This window comes from Dreissena polymorpha, chromosome 5, assembly GCF_020536995.1.
Source record: "Dreissena polymorpha isolate Duluth1 chromosome 5, UMN_Dpol_1.0, whole genome shotgun sequence".
Classification (NCBI taxonomy): Eukaryota; Metazoa; Mollusca; class Bivalvia; order Myida; family Dreissenidae; genus Dreissena; species Dreissena polymorpha.
The window spans coordinates 28,758,597-28,778,999 of NC_068359.1; the positions used below are offsets into that span (position 1 = coordinate 28,758,597).

At 34.5% G+C, this 20,403-nt stretch overlaps 1 protein-coding gene and 1 long non-coding RNA gene across 2 annotated transcripts in view; one reads left to right on the forward strand and one right to left on the reverse strand.

The window, feature by feature from the left end:
* LOC127882129 (GATOR complex protein NPRL2-like) overlaps nucleotides 1-13,262 on the forward strand; it is a 67,246-nt gene extending 53,984 nt beyond the window's left edge. Inside the window, exons 12-16 of the mRNA XM_052430591.1 lie at nucleotides 1,973-2,160; nucleotides 2,526-2,669; nucleotides 2,934-3,078; nucleotides 10,857-10,938; nucleotides 12,173-13,262. Of these exons, the coding sequence (XP_052286551.1) occupies nucleotides 1,973-2,160; nucleotides 2,526-2,669; nucleotides 2,934-3,078; nucleotides 10,857-10,938; nucleotides 12,173-12,835 (1,222 nt within the window). The 3' untranslated portion in view covers nucleotides 12,836-13,262. The remainder of the gene's footprint in view (nucleotides 1-1,972; nucleotides 2,161-2,525; nucleotides 2,670-2,933; nucleotides 3,079-10,856; nucleotides 10,939-12,172) is intronic.
* A 995-nt stretch (nucleotides 13,263-14,257) lies between these two features.
* Nucleotides 14,258-19,856, reverse strand: LOC127882151 (uncharacterized). Its single transcript, XR_008050426.1, has 3 exons — nucleotides 19,721-19,856; nucleotides 18,441-18,578; nucleotides 14,258-17,939 (listed from the first exon to the last, which is right to left on the reverse strand). It is a non-coding gene; the product is annotated as an uncharacterized LOC127882151 (long non-coding RNA).
* Between the last annotated feature and the right edge of the window lie 547 nt (nucleotides 19,857-20,403).

The window sequence follows — 20,403 nt, forward strand, 5'->3', positions numbered from 1 at the left end:
AACCACAAACTACTGGCCCTACGGTCTCAAAGTCCTGAACAATTTATACCAGGACGTTTAAGAAAAAGATGGATTTATTTGCCCATTATGCTCAAGATTGGTCACAGTTAATAAACATTAAACGTTAATGTCCACGTTTTAAATTCATTATAACAACTGTTTAAGAGTAAGACATATTTCCTAGTGTCAAGTTTGACATAATTAAAACATTGTGGAAAGTTCTGTATGTGGAGCAAAAAGATGTCATTAAGTGTTGGTAAACTACAAAACAGCTATATTGCTTTGAAGAACTGATTTGTTTTCTTGTCATTCAACAAAAAACATAGCCTACCTTAAGCATAGCTGATATTTTTTGCTGGAAAACCCTTCAGGGGATCCAAAAATGGTTGTACGCGGATATAATAAAAAGACAACGCAGCCTGTCGAAAATGCTGTGCACAATGGGTAATTGTTTTAAATCGTGGTATAGTGCAAAAAATATTTACCAATGACTCATTAGTCTTCGGCAATAGTCGACAGGGTGTCCTTTTATTTCAGTAATTTGAGGAAGCTGGCATAACATTCCGTTAATAATCATCTAAAATGTAATTTCTTTTTTTAAAGAGTATTTATTCAAGTTAATCAAATTGTTTTCCAGCCATTTAGATACTTGTCGAAAAAGGTTATTGGACTGGGATTTCAACCCACAATAAGTAGGCTGCATAATTTTGTTATGTTATGTTATATGTTACATTTATAGCTTTAACAGACATTAATAACGACGACAAAAGTTACAAAACAATCATTTAGTATCAAATATATATAAATAAGTATCGATTTTATACGGATAAGAGTGCCAGGTTAATAATCATACAGAATACAAATATCTATTTATAACAAAGATTCCAAATCCATGTTGCGGGGACCGGCTTCTTTGATCTTCTCAAGTTTTGCTGTCGAAACTTCTGTTCATTTCAACAATTCTAAGGTAAAAAAATGAAAATAAAATCACGATTTATCTTTGAAATAATTTCATCGAGAAGTTAATTATATGGTGACCTGTCGGTTGCTTATTGAATACAACATTATTTTAACGCTTAAATACGAAGACTCACTGGGATCCTGGAAAATAAAAATAACCGTTTTTGCGTCAAATAAAGATAGGTGCAACTTATAGTACATTTTTTTACTCGCCAAAAAAAGTTCCCAACGCACCCCCTGGCTGCGGGAATTGCAAGATCAATTAAAGCTTACAAGAGCAGTATTTTTTTTAAATCAGGAATTGTGCATGCAAGTTTCGAAATGTAAATGTGATTCATTAATTGACGATTCGAGCTGATAATTGGAAAACGCACACCATACAAGTAGTGAATTGCAATTTAAAAATGCGTAAACGATTAACCTAATTGTTATACATTTTAATAAACAATCATACACAGTGGCTTGGTCTATGGGCGAGTTGAATTCATGTCATAAGCCGCTGGCTGTAGGTCAAGTTAAACCTGACAGAAGGTAAAGGGACCTTGACGGCAGATCAAGTAACCCCTGAATACAGGTCAAGAAAACCATGACAGCAGGTCAATAAACTTTAAGAATATTGCGTTGAAATGGATATCAATAATTTTACAAAAATATAACATCTGACATTATTAAATTAACGTTAATTTGGTATGATTAAAGATAACATTGTACGTTTCGATGGTTGAAGAAAAGCAACTGCTTCTTTTATAATTCATTAATAATTTAACAAAAACAGATCTACTCCGGAATGGTCCTTGATTTTTGACGAAAGCATTAATATGTGGGTAAAACGAAGCTGAACCACTCAAACGGCTTTCAAAAATCACATACCATGTAAACTGTTAACATTTAAATGAAATCACCCTTGGTACATACAATTGTCAGCGTCCTGTGTAACTACGGGTGTTAGATATGGTTTACTAAAGGTGTAAGAAACCGGATTACAAATATTGAATGGCATTATTTCCTGTAGATGCACGTGGTTTCTGGAGGCACAATCCAATGAGAACCACAGTTTAAGACAGGAAGTGCTAACTACACAGACGAGCCAACAATGTACGTCATCAGACGTCGACCGGATGGCGTCATTTATCAACCACTGCTCTGGGAAGAACTACGGACAACTGATGACGTGTACAGCGCGAGGAGAATGGGACTGCAGTAAGGCCACACCAATCAGATTCAATATAGAAGGCCTAGTTTAAGGAATATCTGACCCCTTCATGGTATATTCCAGTCAGTTTAATGATTTATTATACAATCTCTTATCTTTATATAATATTTTCCTCTTAGCTTACCTATCAATTGTTATTACTGTATGTACTGTTTCATCGCATCACAGCTGATAAGGGTCACGCTGGAATATTTACGAAAGTGACGTACAACAGAAAAATATTATCACTAAAACATTTCTGGGGGTGGGGGCGTACGCCTTTTCCACCATTCTTTATCTAAATAAGTTTTTTTGTATTCCTATAATAGTACGGTTTGTTGATGCTACCGTTATTTTTGCATAATTAATTCAGAATCTCTGGCTACAATATGCAAGTCGCTTCAACTTAACGAAGGCACTGGTCATGTAACCAAGGAAACCGGTACACGAAAATCTCGAGGTCAAGGATTACGTAGAGCTAAAGCGGAGTTTACGGCAAAGACACAATCTTCTGCGGGTTTGTATATGCTAATACACCTACTTCTACTTCTACTACTACCACTTCTACTACTACTACTTCTACTACTAATACTATAATAATAATAATAATAATAATAATAATAATAATAATGATAATAATAATAATAATAATGCTGATGGAAATAAAATAAAAGTATATATAATGTTTAACACGTTCGTTGTCAACACTTAAACACATAATGTGCAATCATTTAGTAAAAACCTAAATTTAATTGCATACGATTGAAATGTTTATTTAAAGACGTGAACGTGCCAAGATTTGACCCGGATGAAGGGTACTTCACTATGAAGCAGATGGCACTGGCTGTGTTGGTGTCCTTTATTGCTGGAGCGACCATGCTTGCCCTAGTGGTGCTTGTAGTCTGGCGCTGTAGGCATTTCTATCTGTAAGTTTCATGTGCAGTCACATTAACATTCATACACATAGCAAACCTTTAATAGCTATACAGAGAAATGACGTGCTTTTTGTGTATTACAAAATTTTGCATACTGTCTCTGCATTAAGGATAATAATAATTAGAAACACATAAACCCGTAGCTGACACTGCACCACAGACTTTAACAAAACGCATCAAACGGTTTACTATACGACAGTATTGTTGTGCATAACCGAATCGTTAATTGGACGATTTGGACACTGCTATTAACCGACGTCTGTATCTTACATGTAATAAATTATTTTAGCACACGTCTACATTATGCCATTTAAATGACAAACGCAATAATTATGCGATTTTCAATAAGTCTTACGAAAGGAAACTAAAGCAAACAACTCATCATTAGCATATGATACACGAGTTGAAAACAACATTTGATCAAATGCAGAAAAGCATTTACATATGGAAACGTATATGGTACACCCTTATACTGTGATGATGTTAACATTATATGACGGCATGATATGAAAAAGGTGTCATGTCGTCAAATATAACTCATCGTGTCGACTATAACTACGATGGCAAGTCATTTTCAAAAGAGCATGACGCCTAAAATTATGTTGATTTGTCGACATAAAATAAGTTGTCAAGACTTAAACAACCCGCATGTTGACATAAGAGCCTAAATCTCTGACGATATTTTAACCTTTAGCCGTCTTGTAAATTTAACTATTTCTGTGTTGTTTACTGTATGACGGCATATATCTTGATGACTTGCAAGAAACATAATGTTGACATGGCGATATAACTGCAGGAGTCGATATAATTTATGTGGACAAAGGTCGTTGTTTAAAAATGATGGAAGCGTATATGGTGCCCAAATAATATGGTCATGCCGGATTAGTTTATATCGGCTTACTGTGAAATAACATTTTTAGTTCAGTTTTTATTGTGCTATATTGTTTTATTTATTTTTGCTCATTTTTAGTTCAGTTTTTATCGCAAATGTTCTATTGAGCGTACTTCAGTACTTTCAATACGATTCATCCATACACTAACTAGTGCTGTATGGCTTTTACATAGATAGTGACACTTTTGTTCAGTTCTTTCAGATAAACCTAATTGAGGGACACTTTTTTAAGTTTAAACATGATATGTCTGTTGTTAATCTTGATTTTGTTATTCCCCGCCATAGGCGGAGGGATTTTGTTTTGGCGTTGTCCATCCGTCCGTCCTACCGGCACTTTTGTGTCCGGAGCCATACCTTGGAAGTGCTGTGGCGGATTTTATTGAAACTTGGTATGAGTATATATATGGATAAGAGGATGATGCACGCAAAATGGCACTGTACACCATCTGTAAATAATGGAATTATGGCCCTTTATATCTTGAAAAAAAAATGCTTTTTAATATAAGCTTAGAGCTTTATCTCCATTAACACAAGAGTCAGAGCCATGAAACTTGCCATAGTTGATCTCAATCATCAGGGGGTGTTCACATTCAACACCCATAATCCTAGGGTCTAAGGTCAAGGTCACACATTGAGGTCAAAGGTCACAAATTTGATTCATTATTAGGTTATTCATTTACTATGCATCAAAGGATTTTGTAATAACTGCATTTTATTGTCTGCAAACCCATCAAATGAGTTATAAAAAATAATTGAGAAAAGGCACAACCCTTCACTTATATCTTTTCTTTTAGTTCTACACCCATCCATAAACACAATTTATTTGGCAGGGATATCAATTCAAGGAATTTGCTTGTTATCTTAATGTTAGTATGGTTATGATATATTATTTTTCAAATGATGGAGGTCAAATGTTTTTGTTTTTTATGCCCCGAAGGAGGGCATATAGTGATCGGACTGTCCGTCATACTTTTTTGAAAAATGCTCATTACTTCTATGTCACTTCAGATGTAACCTTTATATTTGGTATGCATGTGTATATGAACAAGGCATTTCCATACGCACACAAATTTTGACCCCTTTGTCCTTGACCTTGAGCTAAGAGTCCGCGTTTGGGTTTTAAAATCTGCGGTAGGATTTCAAAAAATGCTCATAACTTCTATGTCGCTTCAGATGTAACCTTCATATTTGGTAAGCATGCGTATATGAACAAGACCTTACCATACGCACACAATTTTTGACCCCTTTTACCTTGACCTTGAACTTACGGTCCGCGCTAAGGTTTCAAAATCAGCGTTTAGGTTTCGAAAAATGCTCATAACTCTATCAAAGCATTTTTCAGGGGCATATGTCATTCCATGGAGACAACTCTTCTTTATTCAACTTTAACCATTTCTATAATTCTCAAAACATTTGAATGAAAGTACAAAACACTGTTATTCATGCCAATGTAATCATTCTGATTCGATGAGTTATTTTCCATAATGTTTGTATGTTTATGATATATTTTTCTCCCAATGATGGACGTTCAAATGTTGTTGTTTTTTTCAACTTTAACCATTTCTATAATTCTCAAAACATTTGAATGAAACTACAAAACAATGTTATTCATGTCAATGTTAATCATTCTGATTCGATGAGTTATTGCCCTTGATGCCATAGGCACTACAAGGTATAACCTTTACGGTTTCTGCACTCAGCAGCCACTAATTGAATTTATATTAAAAATATAGAAGTACCAAGATGCGCATATGGTCACATACACACATACAACCATGCATGCATGCATGCATACATACATACATACATACATACATACATACATACATACATGCATGCATGAATGCATGCATGCATGCATGCATACATACATACATACATACATACATACATACATACATACATACATACATACATACATACATACATACATACATACATGCATACATGCATACATGCATACATTCATACATACATGCATACATGCATACATGCATACATACATGCATACATGCATACATGCATACATGCATGCATGCATGCATACATGCATACAGACAGACATGCCATGCATGCATGCATGCATGCAGCGCCTCGTCCTTCAACAGCTATTTGTCCTTTCAATGCCTATGTCAACAAATTGGCTGCCCAGTGCTTAGCTCACATAAGCACTTTAGTGCTCATGGTGATATTTGATTGACCTGTGTCCGTCGTGAACCTTTGCATTATGAACACTAGAGACCGCATTTCTTGTCCGATCTTCATGAAACTTTGTCAGGACATTTGCCCAAATCATACCTCAACTGAGTTCTAAACTGGTCATGTGGGGTCGAAAACTAGGTCAAAAAATAAAGACCTTGTGAATACACTAGAAGTCGCATTGACTTTTCCAAAATGTTTGTGTAAAGGATATGTCACTTCTTGAGTTTGAAAATGGTTTTGGTCGGTTGAAAAAACATGGCCGCCAGGGGGCGGGACAGTTTTCCGGACATGGCTATAAATTGTAGGTTCCAGCTGGTGTCAATAGATTTATGAACAAAACATGAAAATAAGGACTTCCAAAGCCCAAGAAGTAAGTGGTTTATAAGGTGAAAACATGTTATTATTTACTTTTTTTGAAAGTTTTCATTAGAACTGGTCCACCAACTTCTGACCATTTCATATGTCCTTAACTTTGTTTTCATTTGTCTTACTTTTTCTGAATAAATACTGAAGAACGGTTTGAAACTCATTAGCTGTTATGTTGTTTTATAACTCATCTTTTTAAATTTGACATTTAGAATAAAAGATTTATAATTTAAATTATCAGCTTCTATGCGAAGATTTGAAGCTCAACTTTTGTTAAATCTGAATAAAGCTTTTATTGAATCGGATTTTAATGCTCAACATTATAGTATCTGATTGATACTTCACTGTATCTATTGAAGTGTTATCTTGAACGCGCTTTTCGGTCTTTTAAATGTAAGATGTTAAGTTGTCTCTAGTTGAAAATGTGCATGTTTTTTTGTGAGGAACTAATTTGCATAAAGCCGAATTAAATACCAAAACTAACCTACTTACATCGATGAAGCGAAAAAAAGAGCGTTTCAATTCTTATACATGTAATTGCAATATCATTCTGCATGTGCATATGTTTTCAATGGTTTGGCTAAAAGACAATATAATTTGGGATTTATTCGTGCATGAATTTAGTAAGCGCCTCCTTTTCCAATTCGCAGTTTCGACTGTGTACATGTCGCAAATGGCATAATTAATCCAAGTAGTCCCACGCTTGATTTCCTCGTGCGCTTCGTGGAGGCAACTCGCTTCATTGAATATTAAAGCCCAGTCAAATGATATACTATAGCCAATCAGAATAATGTACACTAGTGAAACATAGGGTACTTGTAATTATGTAAAAGAGAAGAAAGATATTAGACAATTGTGGCGATCTATCAAAAGCATATCAAATGATAATGAAAATCAAAGAGCAATTTTACCTTATACATTAAACATAAACAATGTTAATGTTAGTGGAAGACAGCTTGTGGCTAATGAACTTAACAAACATTTTGTTAACATATCTCATATAATTAAGAAAACAGTTTTCAAACCTGAAAATTTTGAATATTTAAAAATTTTCTTAGATGAAAAATTGGGTAATCGAGAGTTCAAATTAGAATATATATCGCCTATGGAAGTTCTTACATTAATTGATAAACTTAATCCTAATAAAAGTAGTGGCTTAGACAGAATAGGACCTGATATCCTTAAACTTTGCAAAGATTATATCGTACAACCACTTACGACATTAATAAATACTTCAATTTCAACTGGAATCTTTCCAGACTTACTTAAATTAGCAAGTGTTGTACCTCTCCATAAAGGAGGAGATAAACATGATCCAAATAATTTTAGACCTATCTCTTTATTACCTACAATTTCTAAAATAATTGAAAGACATGTAGCCATTCAATTAAATAAATATTTAAAAGAAACCTGTATACTAAATGAACACCAATCGGGTTTTAGACAAAACCACTCATGCCAAACTGCTTTAATCAGACTCGTTGATTCATGGTTAAATTGTATGGACGATGGTTATATGATAGGAACTGTTTTTGTAGATTTCAAAAAAGCATTCGACTTAGTAGACCACACCATTCTTCTGCACAAGTTGAAATTATATCATTTTTCGGATTCGTCTTTGAAGTTTTTTGAATCATATCTACAAAACCGTTTGCAACTAATTCGGGCAGATGGAGTAACATCAGACACCTGCATGATAAGTTCCGGTGTACCACAAGGCTCCATTTTAGGACCTGTGTTATTTTTACTTTACGTGAATGATCTACCCTTAAAACTAACATCAGAATCTGACATGTATGCTGATGATGTAACAATCCACTGTAAAGGGAATAATATAACTATGATAAATTGCACACTTCAAGACGACTTACTAAGGTCACAAAACTGGTGTATGATAAATAATATGGCAGTCAACCCAGATAAAACTACTTGCATGACTATAGGATCACGCCAAAAACTTAAACATTCAGAAGATCTAAATTTGTTTGTAAATAACTCAAAAATAAAACATGTTGCAACCCAAAAACTTCTAGGTATCCATATTGATAAACATTTTAATTGGAAGGCCCATGTTGATATAACTTGTTCAAAACTTGTATCGAAATTATCACTATTCAGGCGAATACAATATTTTCTAACACCTGAGATGAAAATTATGTTCTATAATGCGTATGTAACACCAATTATTGATTATGGATGTGTCACATGGCAAAATGCAAATACTAGAGACATAAACAGAATATCAAAACTGCAAAGAAGGTTTTTAAGAGTAATATTACGTAATGACTTAAATATAAATTATTATGATTAATCACAAAAAATACAATGGCTTTCGTTTGAAAACAGATGTAAATATTTCACAGGTATAATTATTTACAAATCTCTTCATAATTTAACGCCCACATATATTGACGACTTGATAAAACTGGTGAAAAACAATAATTACAATTTAAGATCGATATCAAACAATGATTTGACGCATAAAACACCTCACTCAAACCTTTTAAAAAAGTCGTTAAGTTACTCTGGTATGGAAATATGGAACCACATACCGGTTAGTATTCGCCAATCTCTCACTCTCACCACTTTCAAACATAGGCTTAAGAAATATTTCCTCTTTGAGGCGCAAAATGAGTCTCACGCGTAGTAACATTTTTCTGTTTTCCTCTTATTCAAAAGTCAAATACTCCTCCATAAGTGTCGTAATGATTACTGCAGATTTAAAATCTGCAATCAAATATACATATTGCTTTTTCAAACTATTTATATAGCAAGGAGGTGCAGGCTATTCTTCATAACAGTTGGGTAATTTCATATCCTGAAAGTACAGCTAATGATGAGTCAACATATATCAGTGCCACTAAGACACAAATCTGCAATATAAAAAAGTTGTGAGTCGTTAAACACACGTTTTGCATGTATTAGATAAAGAAAAATATCTAAATGAATCAATCGAGATTTAAGCTCTCTAAATGCTCATAAAACCCAACGAACACATTAATATTTATTGTTTGCAAACAGTGTATGTTATTTTAACATTTATACCAAGCATTCCTGCTGTAAAAATGGACTGTCTGAGGTCTTGCGTGTTTCGAAAGAATATACCAGAAACTAAAAACTTGTTCGACGCCGGAAGTCATGAACCAATATTGCAATAATGTGATGATGTCAAAATTCTACAACGACATGATATGAAAAAGGTGTCATGGCGTAAAAAATAACTCATCGTGTCGACTAAAACTATGATGGCAAGTCATTTTCACAAGAGCATGACGCTAGAAGTTATGTAGATTTGTCGACTTAGATCATGTCGACCAAATATATTTTCGGGAAAAGCCGGAAACATTTACGTCGAGACTTCAACTTAATGTCGTTATGACGAGTAAAATTAAGGTGGGGAAAGCTACAAAACTATGTCGACATACCATGTTATTTCACAGTAAGTCGATATAGATTATTCCGGCATGACCACATTATTGGGGTGTACCATATACGTTTCCGTATTACACATACCAATTTGTTATCAAAGAGATGAAACAAAATCACTCGACCCGTGTCGTTATCAGGGTATGTATACTAAATAATTAAGCAAGTCAAATAAACTTTGCATTTACGGACTTTTTTTTTTAGATACAACAACCTACATGGTGGAACCATGATTTGTAAAGAATGTGACGTACTTAGTCTTCTTGACATTAAATGATCACCTTCCAATGCAAGGTCTTTTGCCAGACTTGTTGTCCATATTTTCTTTTCAATCTGTCTTGTATGCAGTAAAAAGTGACCGACATTTGATTCATTTTGCTGGATTGCATATTGCATCAGACGTAATTATGTCTTTCTTTCTTCAACCGTCTTTACAGACGTTACTGTTTACGTCCACCGGCAATGTGGGGAATCTTGTATTGAAACTAACCCGCATGTGCATGTCTGAAACCAGAAAATTACTATCAAAAATATATTTCGTTATGTCCATTAATAGAATATATTTAATAAAAAAATTATGTACTCCCTATGCAATAAATAAAACTATCATTCATATAGGAACGTATTTCAATGCCGTACTGTGATCACCAAGTAACTATTTATGTAGGCAATGTTTTGCTTGATAAACGGAGATTAACTGAACTGAATTTTACTAGAGTGTTATCAATGTAATGGAGCATCTATATCTACCAAATTCTTTCACGTTCGTCGTGAATTTCGCAATATCATCTGAGATAACGCTTGAAACATGCATCCATGTTTGAACATACCTCGTCTATGGTTAACAAACCGTAGTAATTTATGTTTGTATAATGCATATCAGGAACTCCAGAAAGTCGATGGAGATGGCACATCAGGACGCCAGGCGTACAGCCGCCCTTCACGCCATCACCCAGATAGCCGCGGTAAGTGACGTCACTTTCTAGAGTACCCATGACGTCATTTGTGTGGCGCGTAAATAATCAGTACCATCAAAATATTGGACAATGTCTATGCGAATATAAATGATTTGTAGACTTGCATATAATATGATCTACATATGTATCAAATCGACGAATCCACTTAACAAAATTGATGCTTTTCTGCCACAATGCATATAAGATGTTACTTTAGTCTAACACTTTTATCATCGTTTTAGTTATTGACGGTTTTATTAAAATCCTCAAAGCGTGCACTTTAGGTGGAATATGTGAAGTAATCTTATTGCAATTTAAAACCGTACAATAATCGACGCCTTCTTTGGTCAATGCCCATCTGTCCCCGATGACTGCGTGTGAGTGTTCTTATAAGACAGATGAAGCAAACAATTAGTCAAAGCAGTCTGGATAGCTTAATTAATTATCAATGAAATCCCTCAGCAAGGTAAAATGCGATTGTTGATTTGATGTATTATGTTACAAATATCTTGAGACAAACATATATCTTACTGCAACTATATGGCTCCCTATATAAACTTATTGTGTGTTTGCATACACACTAGGCAATTAAGTAAATGTTCATTTATAGTCGACACTACAAAAGTGTAAATAATAACATAATATGCATGATATTGTCAGACATAACTGTCGCTAAATTCACGTGACACAATCGGCGTCTAGAGATAAATGTAAAATACATATATTCAGCTTGCAGAATCAACGGGGTTCACATGGGGTTTACACACGAGCTGGACAGAATGCTAACACACCGATAAAAACTTTATTTTTGCAAATATCTCAAGTTATGTAAATACAGTTGCAAAAATCTTTAATCAGTTGTTCTTGCTGTTTGTGCCGATATCTTAAGATCTAAGAATAAATTATTGAATGCGTCTGAAATCGGTGCCAAAATTTTACTTTGCGTGCAGCATAACCATGAACATGGTGTTCACATCGAATATTTGGCAAAAAAACACAGGCTTATTTAGTAAAGTAATTTTGATGTATTTCACATTGCCATAAGCAGCATATCAACTTTTATGCTCTAGTTGAAATTATCAAGATTTTTTAAAAGTTAAAAAAAGCACCATTTACCTGTATGCTTACTTCAATTAACGTTTAATTGTAAACCCCAGAACGTCACGTGATCATGCACCATGATATTGCCATTATTTTGCATTTCTTTATCATCTGTTTACAATCTCCACGCATCTTTTTACAGGCGTTTTATGGTAACAAGGGAACCAACCTTTCGGCATCAAATCCAAACTACGAGCAAGTTATTTCCCCTACCGAGATCCTAGATAGCGTCCTTCAAGAGCACGATCGCATTTACGAGGAGATATTAGCTCGCAGAAAGTCTAGCACTAAGCCTAATGACAATGCATACGTCAATATAGAGAAGTTGAATAAAAAGGGCGTCTTGACCAAGATCCCCAGCGATCTTAACGTCATTTTGGAGCTCTCCGAACACCTTGATATGCCATCCTCACCTGCCCGTCAGCAAAAGAAAATGAACAACGAGTTAGACCAGTCACTTACAAATCCTGACACGTCAGCCGCGTTGGAATTCAAAAGAAACGACGTGGTATATTCGGTCCCACAAAAAGCCTATGCTCCTGTCGCAGCGGAAGTCGTTCAGCCAGCTGTTAAAGATCATAATAGAAATGTTTCTTCTGACGTTGCTGGCTATGGCCAATCAAATGTTGCATGTCCTCCGAGGAAGCTAACGGACATTGCCGCGGATAGCACAGAATCAAAGGTGGGTGGACAAGAGGAGACGGGGCAAGAGAGTGAGGATAGTGAGGAGGAAGATGTTGGCCTGGAAATGCACGCCATCGAGCCGACAGAAGAAGACCTTTGGCAAGGGTCGATGAAACTATAACGGTCGCATGGCATTGGCAAGGGTCGATGAAACTATAACGGTCGCATGGCATGGATGCGAGAACTTGCTCTTAAGCCGCTTATTTTAAGGACAATATTAACGTAATTAAACTTTTGAACTGTAATTACAACTATTGAAAATTACAAGTTTGTGTATAAAACATAATTAAACAATAGTTGGATGTTCATTCTTTCTAGACAAGAAACTATTTAGAACAAACAATGCCAATGTGTTTGTACATGTACGTTCAATGTTCACTCAGGTGATTTGTGCACATTGGCAAACGGTACGTTATCTCATTCCAATTTGCATTCTAAGCCTTACCACCAATGGTCATTTGTGGCTGAAATATTTATTTTTGGTCACACTATTTTCGGAGACAATTTATTTTTAATCGAGCTAAAATTAATAAAATATTTGTCACCTTCGTATTTTATCAGACTCTTGAGCTGCGAATCCGGTTAGCGCATCCAACATGATTGCGTTTTTGTCAACCGTATATAAGCGTCATAACACCGAAAAATTACATTAAATACGGTCTTAAGTGAAGAGAGAGAGAATGCGTTATCCTACGACCTGCATATTCGTAATATTAATTAATATTGGAACACGTTTAGTTTCTTACGATTTTCACATAACTTGAAATTTGTAATTTGAACATGATTTATTAATCAGGATTTATTTAATGACATTATGTTAGGCAACATAGGTACCAACGTATTTTGAAAGCTCACCTAGTATTCTTTATTTCTTCATTTATTTTATTCATGCGCACGGAATGGGTTATGAACACGACCGCTGGCAAAGGCTCCAAAACATAACATTCGTGTTATAATTGCTTATTCATATGATGTCCTGTTTTAGTGAATTGCTCGTTCTGTCAAAACTATACATCGTGAAAGATGTGATAAGGGTTTTACATTCACCGTATAAATGTGCTATTAAAATGTAGTGCCCCAAACGTGTTACATTTTTCTTATTAATTGAACACACACACACACAAAGAAACTCGTAATCTAAAAATAGTTGAGCAGCAAAGGTGTTGTATTGTCAATTAGAAGCGATTTATCTTCGTAATTAATTTGTTTATTGTTACATTTACAGAGCCAGATAGAGTTTCAAAGTTTGAGAGTTTCAAAGTTTATTGTCTAATCCATGACATGTACAATATTTGTATTTATTTATTTTACATTCTAGGTCAAATGCATATAAAAATATCACAATACACTGTATATTAAAACATAAAAACACAGTTACACCAATTTCATTCTTACAGCTGTAATTATTAAATAATATATAAATATTAAAATAAATTAAATCTATATATTATAACAGTTATAAAAATTAGTTGTTATCAATTGAAATACTATATTTGACCTATGGATAATCCATTAAGCTAAAAGCTTATTTCCAATGGGGTCCATTAAAAGTACGAGAAAAAAATGATCAAGTTGTTATATGATCTTACTTACACACATATACTTTGGTGTTTGATTGAGAGAAAACATGTGAATAACCTACCGTTTTGTCTCAATCCGAAAACAAAACCAATCTTAACAAAAAATGTATAAAATTACCAAACATGAGGCTTTACTAAATAAATATTATTTCAAATATGGAAACATTTCAATTCAAATGCTATATATCACAGATTCAAATTGTTTCTATATCACAGTTATATTCTTATATCAATAATACATATATATGTCATCACTTCTCTCAGTTTGTCTGTCTTGTTGATGTTTCTTAACCATTCTTTTAAATTTGTCAATATTTTTCACTTGTTTGATGTCCTCTGGAAGGGAAAACAAGTCTGTAGATTTGAACGTATTTGAACGTCTTTTTGAAATAAGCATTTGTCACAGATGGTATTATGAAATTACTTTAACCAGATCTTGATGATTTTTCTTAGTTATATGAAGGACATTTTCCATAATAAATTTTATGCATATAACTTAATTTAAGTTGTTTCACTCTGTTTTCCACATTTAACATTTTTAATTGTACACAATTTTGCATAATTTGTAATTTTTTCGTTTGGGCTTTATTTAAATTATGGAACCAAGATGAACAACAATAATCTAAATGATTAAATACATCAAATAACACAATTTACAAACATGGCCAATCTTATAGATTTGTAATAGACATTTTAAGTATGAAATATTACAATTAAAACTATTTCCTTTTTTACAAATACATGATTCATTGACATACATCATAAAAACCAAATTGCCCCTGTTAACATTTTGTTAAACACCTGCAATAAAATATTGAAGTTGATAAAACACTGGTGATTGTAAAACTTGGCACTAATGTGCAAAGTAAAAAAGATGTAAAAGAGCGACTACCAGCTAGGATCAGATCCTAAGTGGACTAGTTAACAGTGGCCTTCTGTATTTTAATGAAACAGTTATTTCAGATGGTAAAATAATAGGAAACATTTATATAACATACAAATAATTTCATTAAAACCTATATAACTATAATTGCGCGTTACAGAGAATTTATCATCTTTAATCCTATATAATAGGTTCTATACACAAAGATGCTCAATATACTATCATTTTATGACTAGAATATCTTACTATATACAAGTACATTATATATCAAAGATAATAAATATACTATCGCTGCTATTTACATAAAACATGCAACACTACTACTTATTTACACATGTAAAACTGTCTTCTTTGTAAAATTAAAAAGCAGGTTTTGGCTAAGATTCTTGTTAATCCTTCATTGATTAAAAGGGATTTCAGCTTATCGATATTCGACATGTTCATAAAATTTGGAGTAGAATCAACAGCTTTTTCAACAAGATTAAATCTGATATCATTATACATGCTACATTCTAATAATACATGGCATTCATTTTCAAGTGTATTATCTCTACAAAATGGACAGAAGCGTCTGTCAGCAGGCAGACCTTCATACCTGCCTGTCTCGAGGCGAATCGGAGCAACGCCACACCTAAATACACAGGGCCGATCTATGACTCTTAGTGAGTATTAACTTGCAATATTTCTCAACACCAAAGTTCTGCTGAAATGTACAGTAGCTTCTAAGCTTATTTCCACCTCTACCTGATACACCATTACTAGAGTTACTAGTACTTCTATGTAGCCAATCTACTTTATATTCATTTAACATAAACTGTTCAATGTCCTTAACAATGACACCTATGGTTATAGGTCGAGAAACATCGTAATGATGTCTAAGATTGCAATGAGATAGATGCTTTTGCACAAAGTAAAACCAATTTTTACATCTTTCTGATTGGGTGCTAGCCCAGAGTGCTATGCGCTTGTTTAATCTAGAGGAATTGGTAGTGGAAAGACGGGCCCAGTAATTTGCCACCACTTTCCATTGGCGGATAGGGACTGGAGTCCAACCCATTTCTCCAGAAACACCAGGGTTTGGGGTGTATTTACCCACTCCTAGATAAAACCGCATTGCCCTGTTCTGGACAGCTGTAACACATGGAAAGGATTTATGCCCCCATATAGCCGCCCCGTAAGCAATGACTGGCCAAACAACTGAGTCGTAAAGTGAAGACATCGTATGGTACACCACCAATTATTTTAACTTTGGCAATAAGTAAACCTTAAACTCTACTAAACTCTGAGCTACCATCTTAGCAGTAACATCAAGATCCAAAAACGCATTCAAAACTAAACCCAGATATTTATACTGATTTGCATATTCTATCACTTAGTCACCACAGTGAACACAACATTAGATCTTGGCATTGATTTTGTACGAAAGTGAACAATATTGCTTTTTCTTACATTGATATCCATGCTATTTCTAATACACCATTCATTTAATACATTTAATAGTGTTTGAAGGTTTTGCTCATTATCGGCCAGAAGTACAATATCATCAGCATATAATAAATCATACAATCTCATCATCAATTTTAACACCAATATCTAACGATTTCAACTACAATGCAAAATAATTTATGAATACATTGAACAGAATAAGGGATAAAATACACACCTGTCTTAGACCACATTTTTCTTCAAACCAATCCGTTCAATGCGAATTAACTCTAACACAGGAAGATACATAGAGAATAACAGGTTACTGCCTGATCGTTTTGTAATATATCAGGCGAGGCTTAGAATAAAATAACGGCGAGGATTGCTATTTGTAAAATACCTTTTTTCTGTTTTTGTTGTTGTTTGTGGATTAAATGTAATACATATTGGTATCAAATTGTTTGTTTTGATAAATCTGATTCAGTTTTACAATAAAACAAAACATTGTACTTAAGACTTAGTAGCCTCCAGACATGACTGATATATGAACTTCCTGTTGACCGTGATAAAAAAAAAGGCAACAGGATATCAAGCAGATATCAATGTGGATGTATGATAAAGAATTATATATAGATTTGATTGCCTGTATATGGTGGATTGCCAGATATACAGAATAAAATGTGAAATTGCGAAATGGTACACGTTGAAATGGATTCGATCACTCGTTTTAATTCTCGTACAAAAAGGAAAACGTATCAGAATTACACCTGAACATAGTTGTAAAATGTAACGTCTAAAGAAGTTAATTCGTTTGTTCATAGTGCTGACATTGTGTTCCATTCGCGCCAAAAACACACGCGGCCAAAGGCCTTTAACCGCTCAAGGTAGAAAGAATCATTATTATTGGGCAGAAACAGTGACCTATAGAGTGTTCACTTGTTTAACTAGGGCCTTATTAGGAAAATTTCCCCGTCACTGACGGTCATGTTTTACAATGGGCTGGAAACATTTTCGAACTCGGCCCAGATAACATTTAAACACAGGTTCTGAGCAAGTTTTATGATGATTGGACTAAAATGGGACATGAATTTGCAATTGGTAAATGTTCACGACGCACGACAAAGCACTACGCACCACGAAGGTCGAAGGACAAAGGGTGATCACAGATGCTCAAGCTCAGCACGTAGTATCCATGTGAGTTAAAACACAAAAAAAGAATGTTAATGTTTAAAGATTTTCGTTGGTGGACGTAATGACCTCCTCTGGCTCATTAGGTCTTGTGCAGATGTTTTGTGTCAAGATTCCCACAGCGACAAGATTGCAAAAAGCACCTAGACCTGCAAAGGACACATGACACCTGATTAATACGCTGTAGCAATCATAGTCATAAGCATAAGTAAGTATTGTGTGTACTAATTAGGGGAGAGTGTTGGAATTGATTTTAATTTGTTGGTGGATTTTAATTTGTTGGTGGAAAATGAAAATGTACATGTGTGTTTAGAGAACACTTTGCAATGTTATATAAAGAAATGTGTTTTTTTTTTCGTATAATACGATCCGCATTATTATCGCCGAGCAAAAGACTTATTTGAATTAAACGGTTTCATTGCAATCTACTTTTCTCATCGATGCTGTATTGTGTATGTCTTTTATAGGTTACGAATGAAGTATATATCAAACACGCTGCGAGGAAATGTATTGATTACAACTAAATACAAGTCAGAAAAGTGGACCAGTCTTGCAGCCTGTCGCCTTGTTGCAAGCAAACGATAATGCGAAAACTACTAAGTGCATCGCACACAACAATTAAACATAAAAAGGAGAACACTCTTACTCACCGACCAAAAGAACGGACCACGGAAATGAGGTGTCCAGTGTTACAGTTTTATCTTTCTTTTCGTATATCTGTGCAATCGCCGTATTAGACTTGTCGTTGTAGATAACTTTCACAATCAATGCAGCAATCACCAGCAAAACTTGAAAGGAAAAATAAAATTATTGACTTCTCTGACATAGGTTATCGTGCAGTTTTCATGGAATCCTGTAAGTGCCAAATGCATTGTAGTGTGCATCGCCCGTTGAAGTCGCTTCAACAACACTCGACAACAAACAATTACACGAGACAATCAGCATCGATACATTTTTTATTATTAAAACGTACTAAGTACTGGTGCGACAGTCCGACAATCAAATGCTGAAATAGCAACAAACTGTAACTTTTACTGCGGTCTTTTATGTAAGGCAAGCAAACAATATCCAAACTGTCAGACGAAAAACAAATGTAGTACACAGAAGTACACAACAAACAAACCAAACAGAACACAACTGGACCATTGCCTTGGAACGATCGATGCAAAGCATTAGTTGTTTAAACCGGGTTTCAGAAGCTCCCCCCCCCCACTGTTGCGAGACGTTGTTTACTGTGGAGATTCTGTGTCAATAGTCGAGTGTCGTACCGTGCGTCTAGTTCATTGTCGTGTGTCGACCTCAACTGGCGACAGCCAAAATTCAATATAGCCCTATGCGGATCATCTAAGTTCTCTAGTAATAATTTAAAAAAAACACCTGATATAACATTCGGATGCTGCAGATTTGGCTGCAGCCAATCATATTCGTTATCGTTAATATCCAGAAAATTTATTATAATAGATGCATTGATTTGTTTTTAGATATTACTGCGCATGAGGTAAACTGCATTCACGCCTGCAGCCATTTTTTAAAGTTCAGGAATTGTTTGTTGTGTGCAAAAATAGAGTATCACTTTAGCAATTAACATAGTATGGCCTTTACCAGAGGTTAGTAGAACTATTAAGACCCATTTTTTACAACGATATCCCGCTTAAAACAATGCATTTAAGAGATGACGCACTTGCAACAACAATAGTACAGTACAATAGTTTCGGACGGGGGTAAGTTCAGACAATATTTACACATAAGATTCGGACTTTTACATTACTCTATTGAATATTTGACCTTTTTATGATATATACCGTCACATATTTGATGTAAAATTATAACAATAGGAAGATGTCACTGCGGTGTTTTAAATAAAATTTGTTTTGTAGAAAAATGTCTTAAATGTATAATATATATCAATCAGACAATCTCCATTTAGTACCAGATATTCCCAATAGGATTAAGGCCGCGATTCCGACGGGTCTCTTGGCGACTTTCAGTATCGTGCACACCATGAGTAGACCCAACACACCCGCTATCCAGCCCAGTATAGCTAAAACCTGCAACATAAATGTTTGTATGTTTTAACACAACGATATGAATTGCAACTATACCGCATATGCAACTTAGTCACGCAAATTTACAAATATTTAATGTTGCAAATATTGACACGCCATACATGTCAGTAAACAGCAGGTTATAATAAGCTGATACATGCAAATGTTATCAGAGAGCGCGAAGACGAATTTCGAGTAAATGGGACATACAATTAGAACAAACATGACGATTAAGGTTCATGTAGAGGCTTCAGTTTGAAAAATGTGGGACCCCTAGCACTGAACTCAAATTTGACTAAACGAAGAGTGCCACATTGAAAATGTATATACATTTGCTTAAAAGGATGGTTTTCCTTCAAAGTGCTACCAATTTTGTGCAGCAACGTCTCATACCATCGACATAATCAATCAAAATACAAAGCGATTTTAACACAAAAATAGACATTATTTTCAAAAATCTGAATAATGTTTATTCAACGTATTTCGTCGGAAAATTATATAACTAGTTAATAATATCGACATTGATGAGGGCAAGTTACGCTTAAATAGTAAAAAAAGTTTACATATC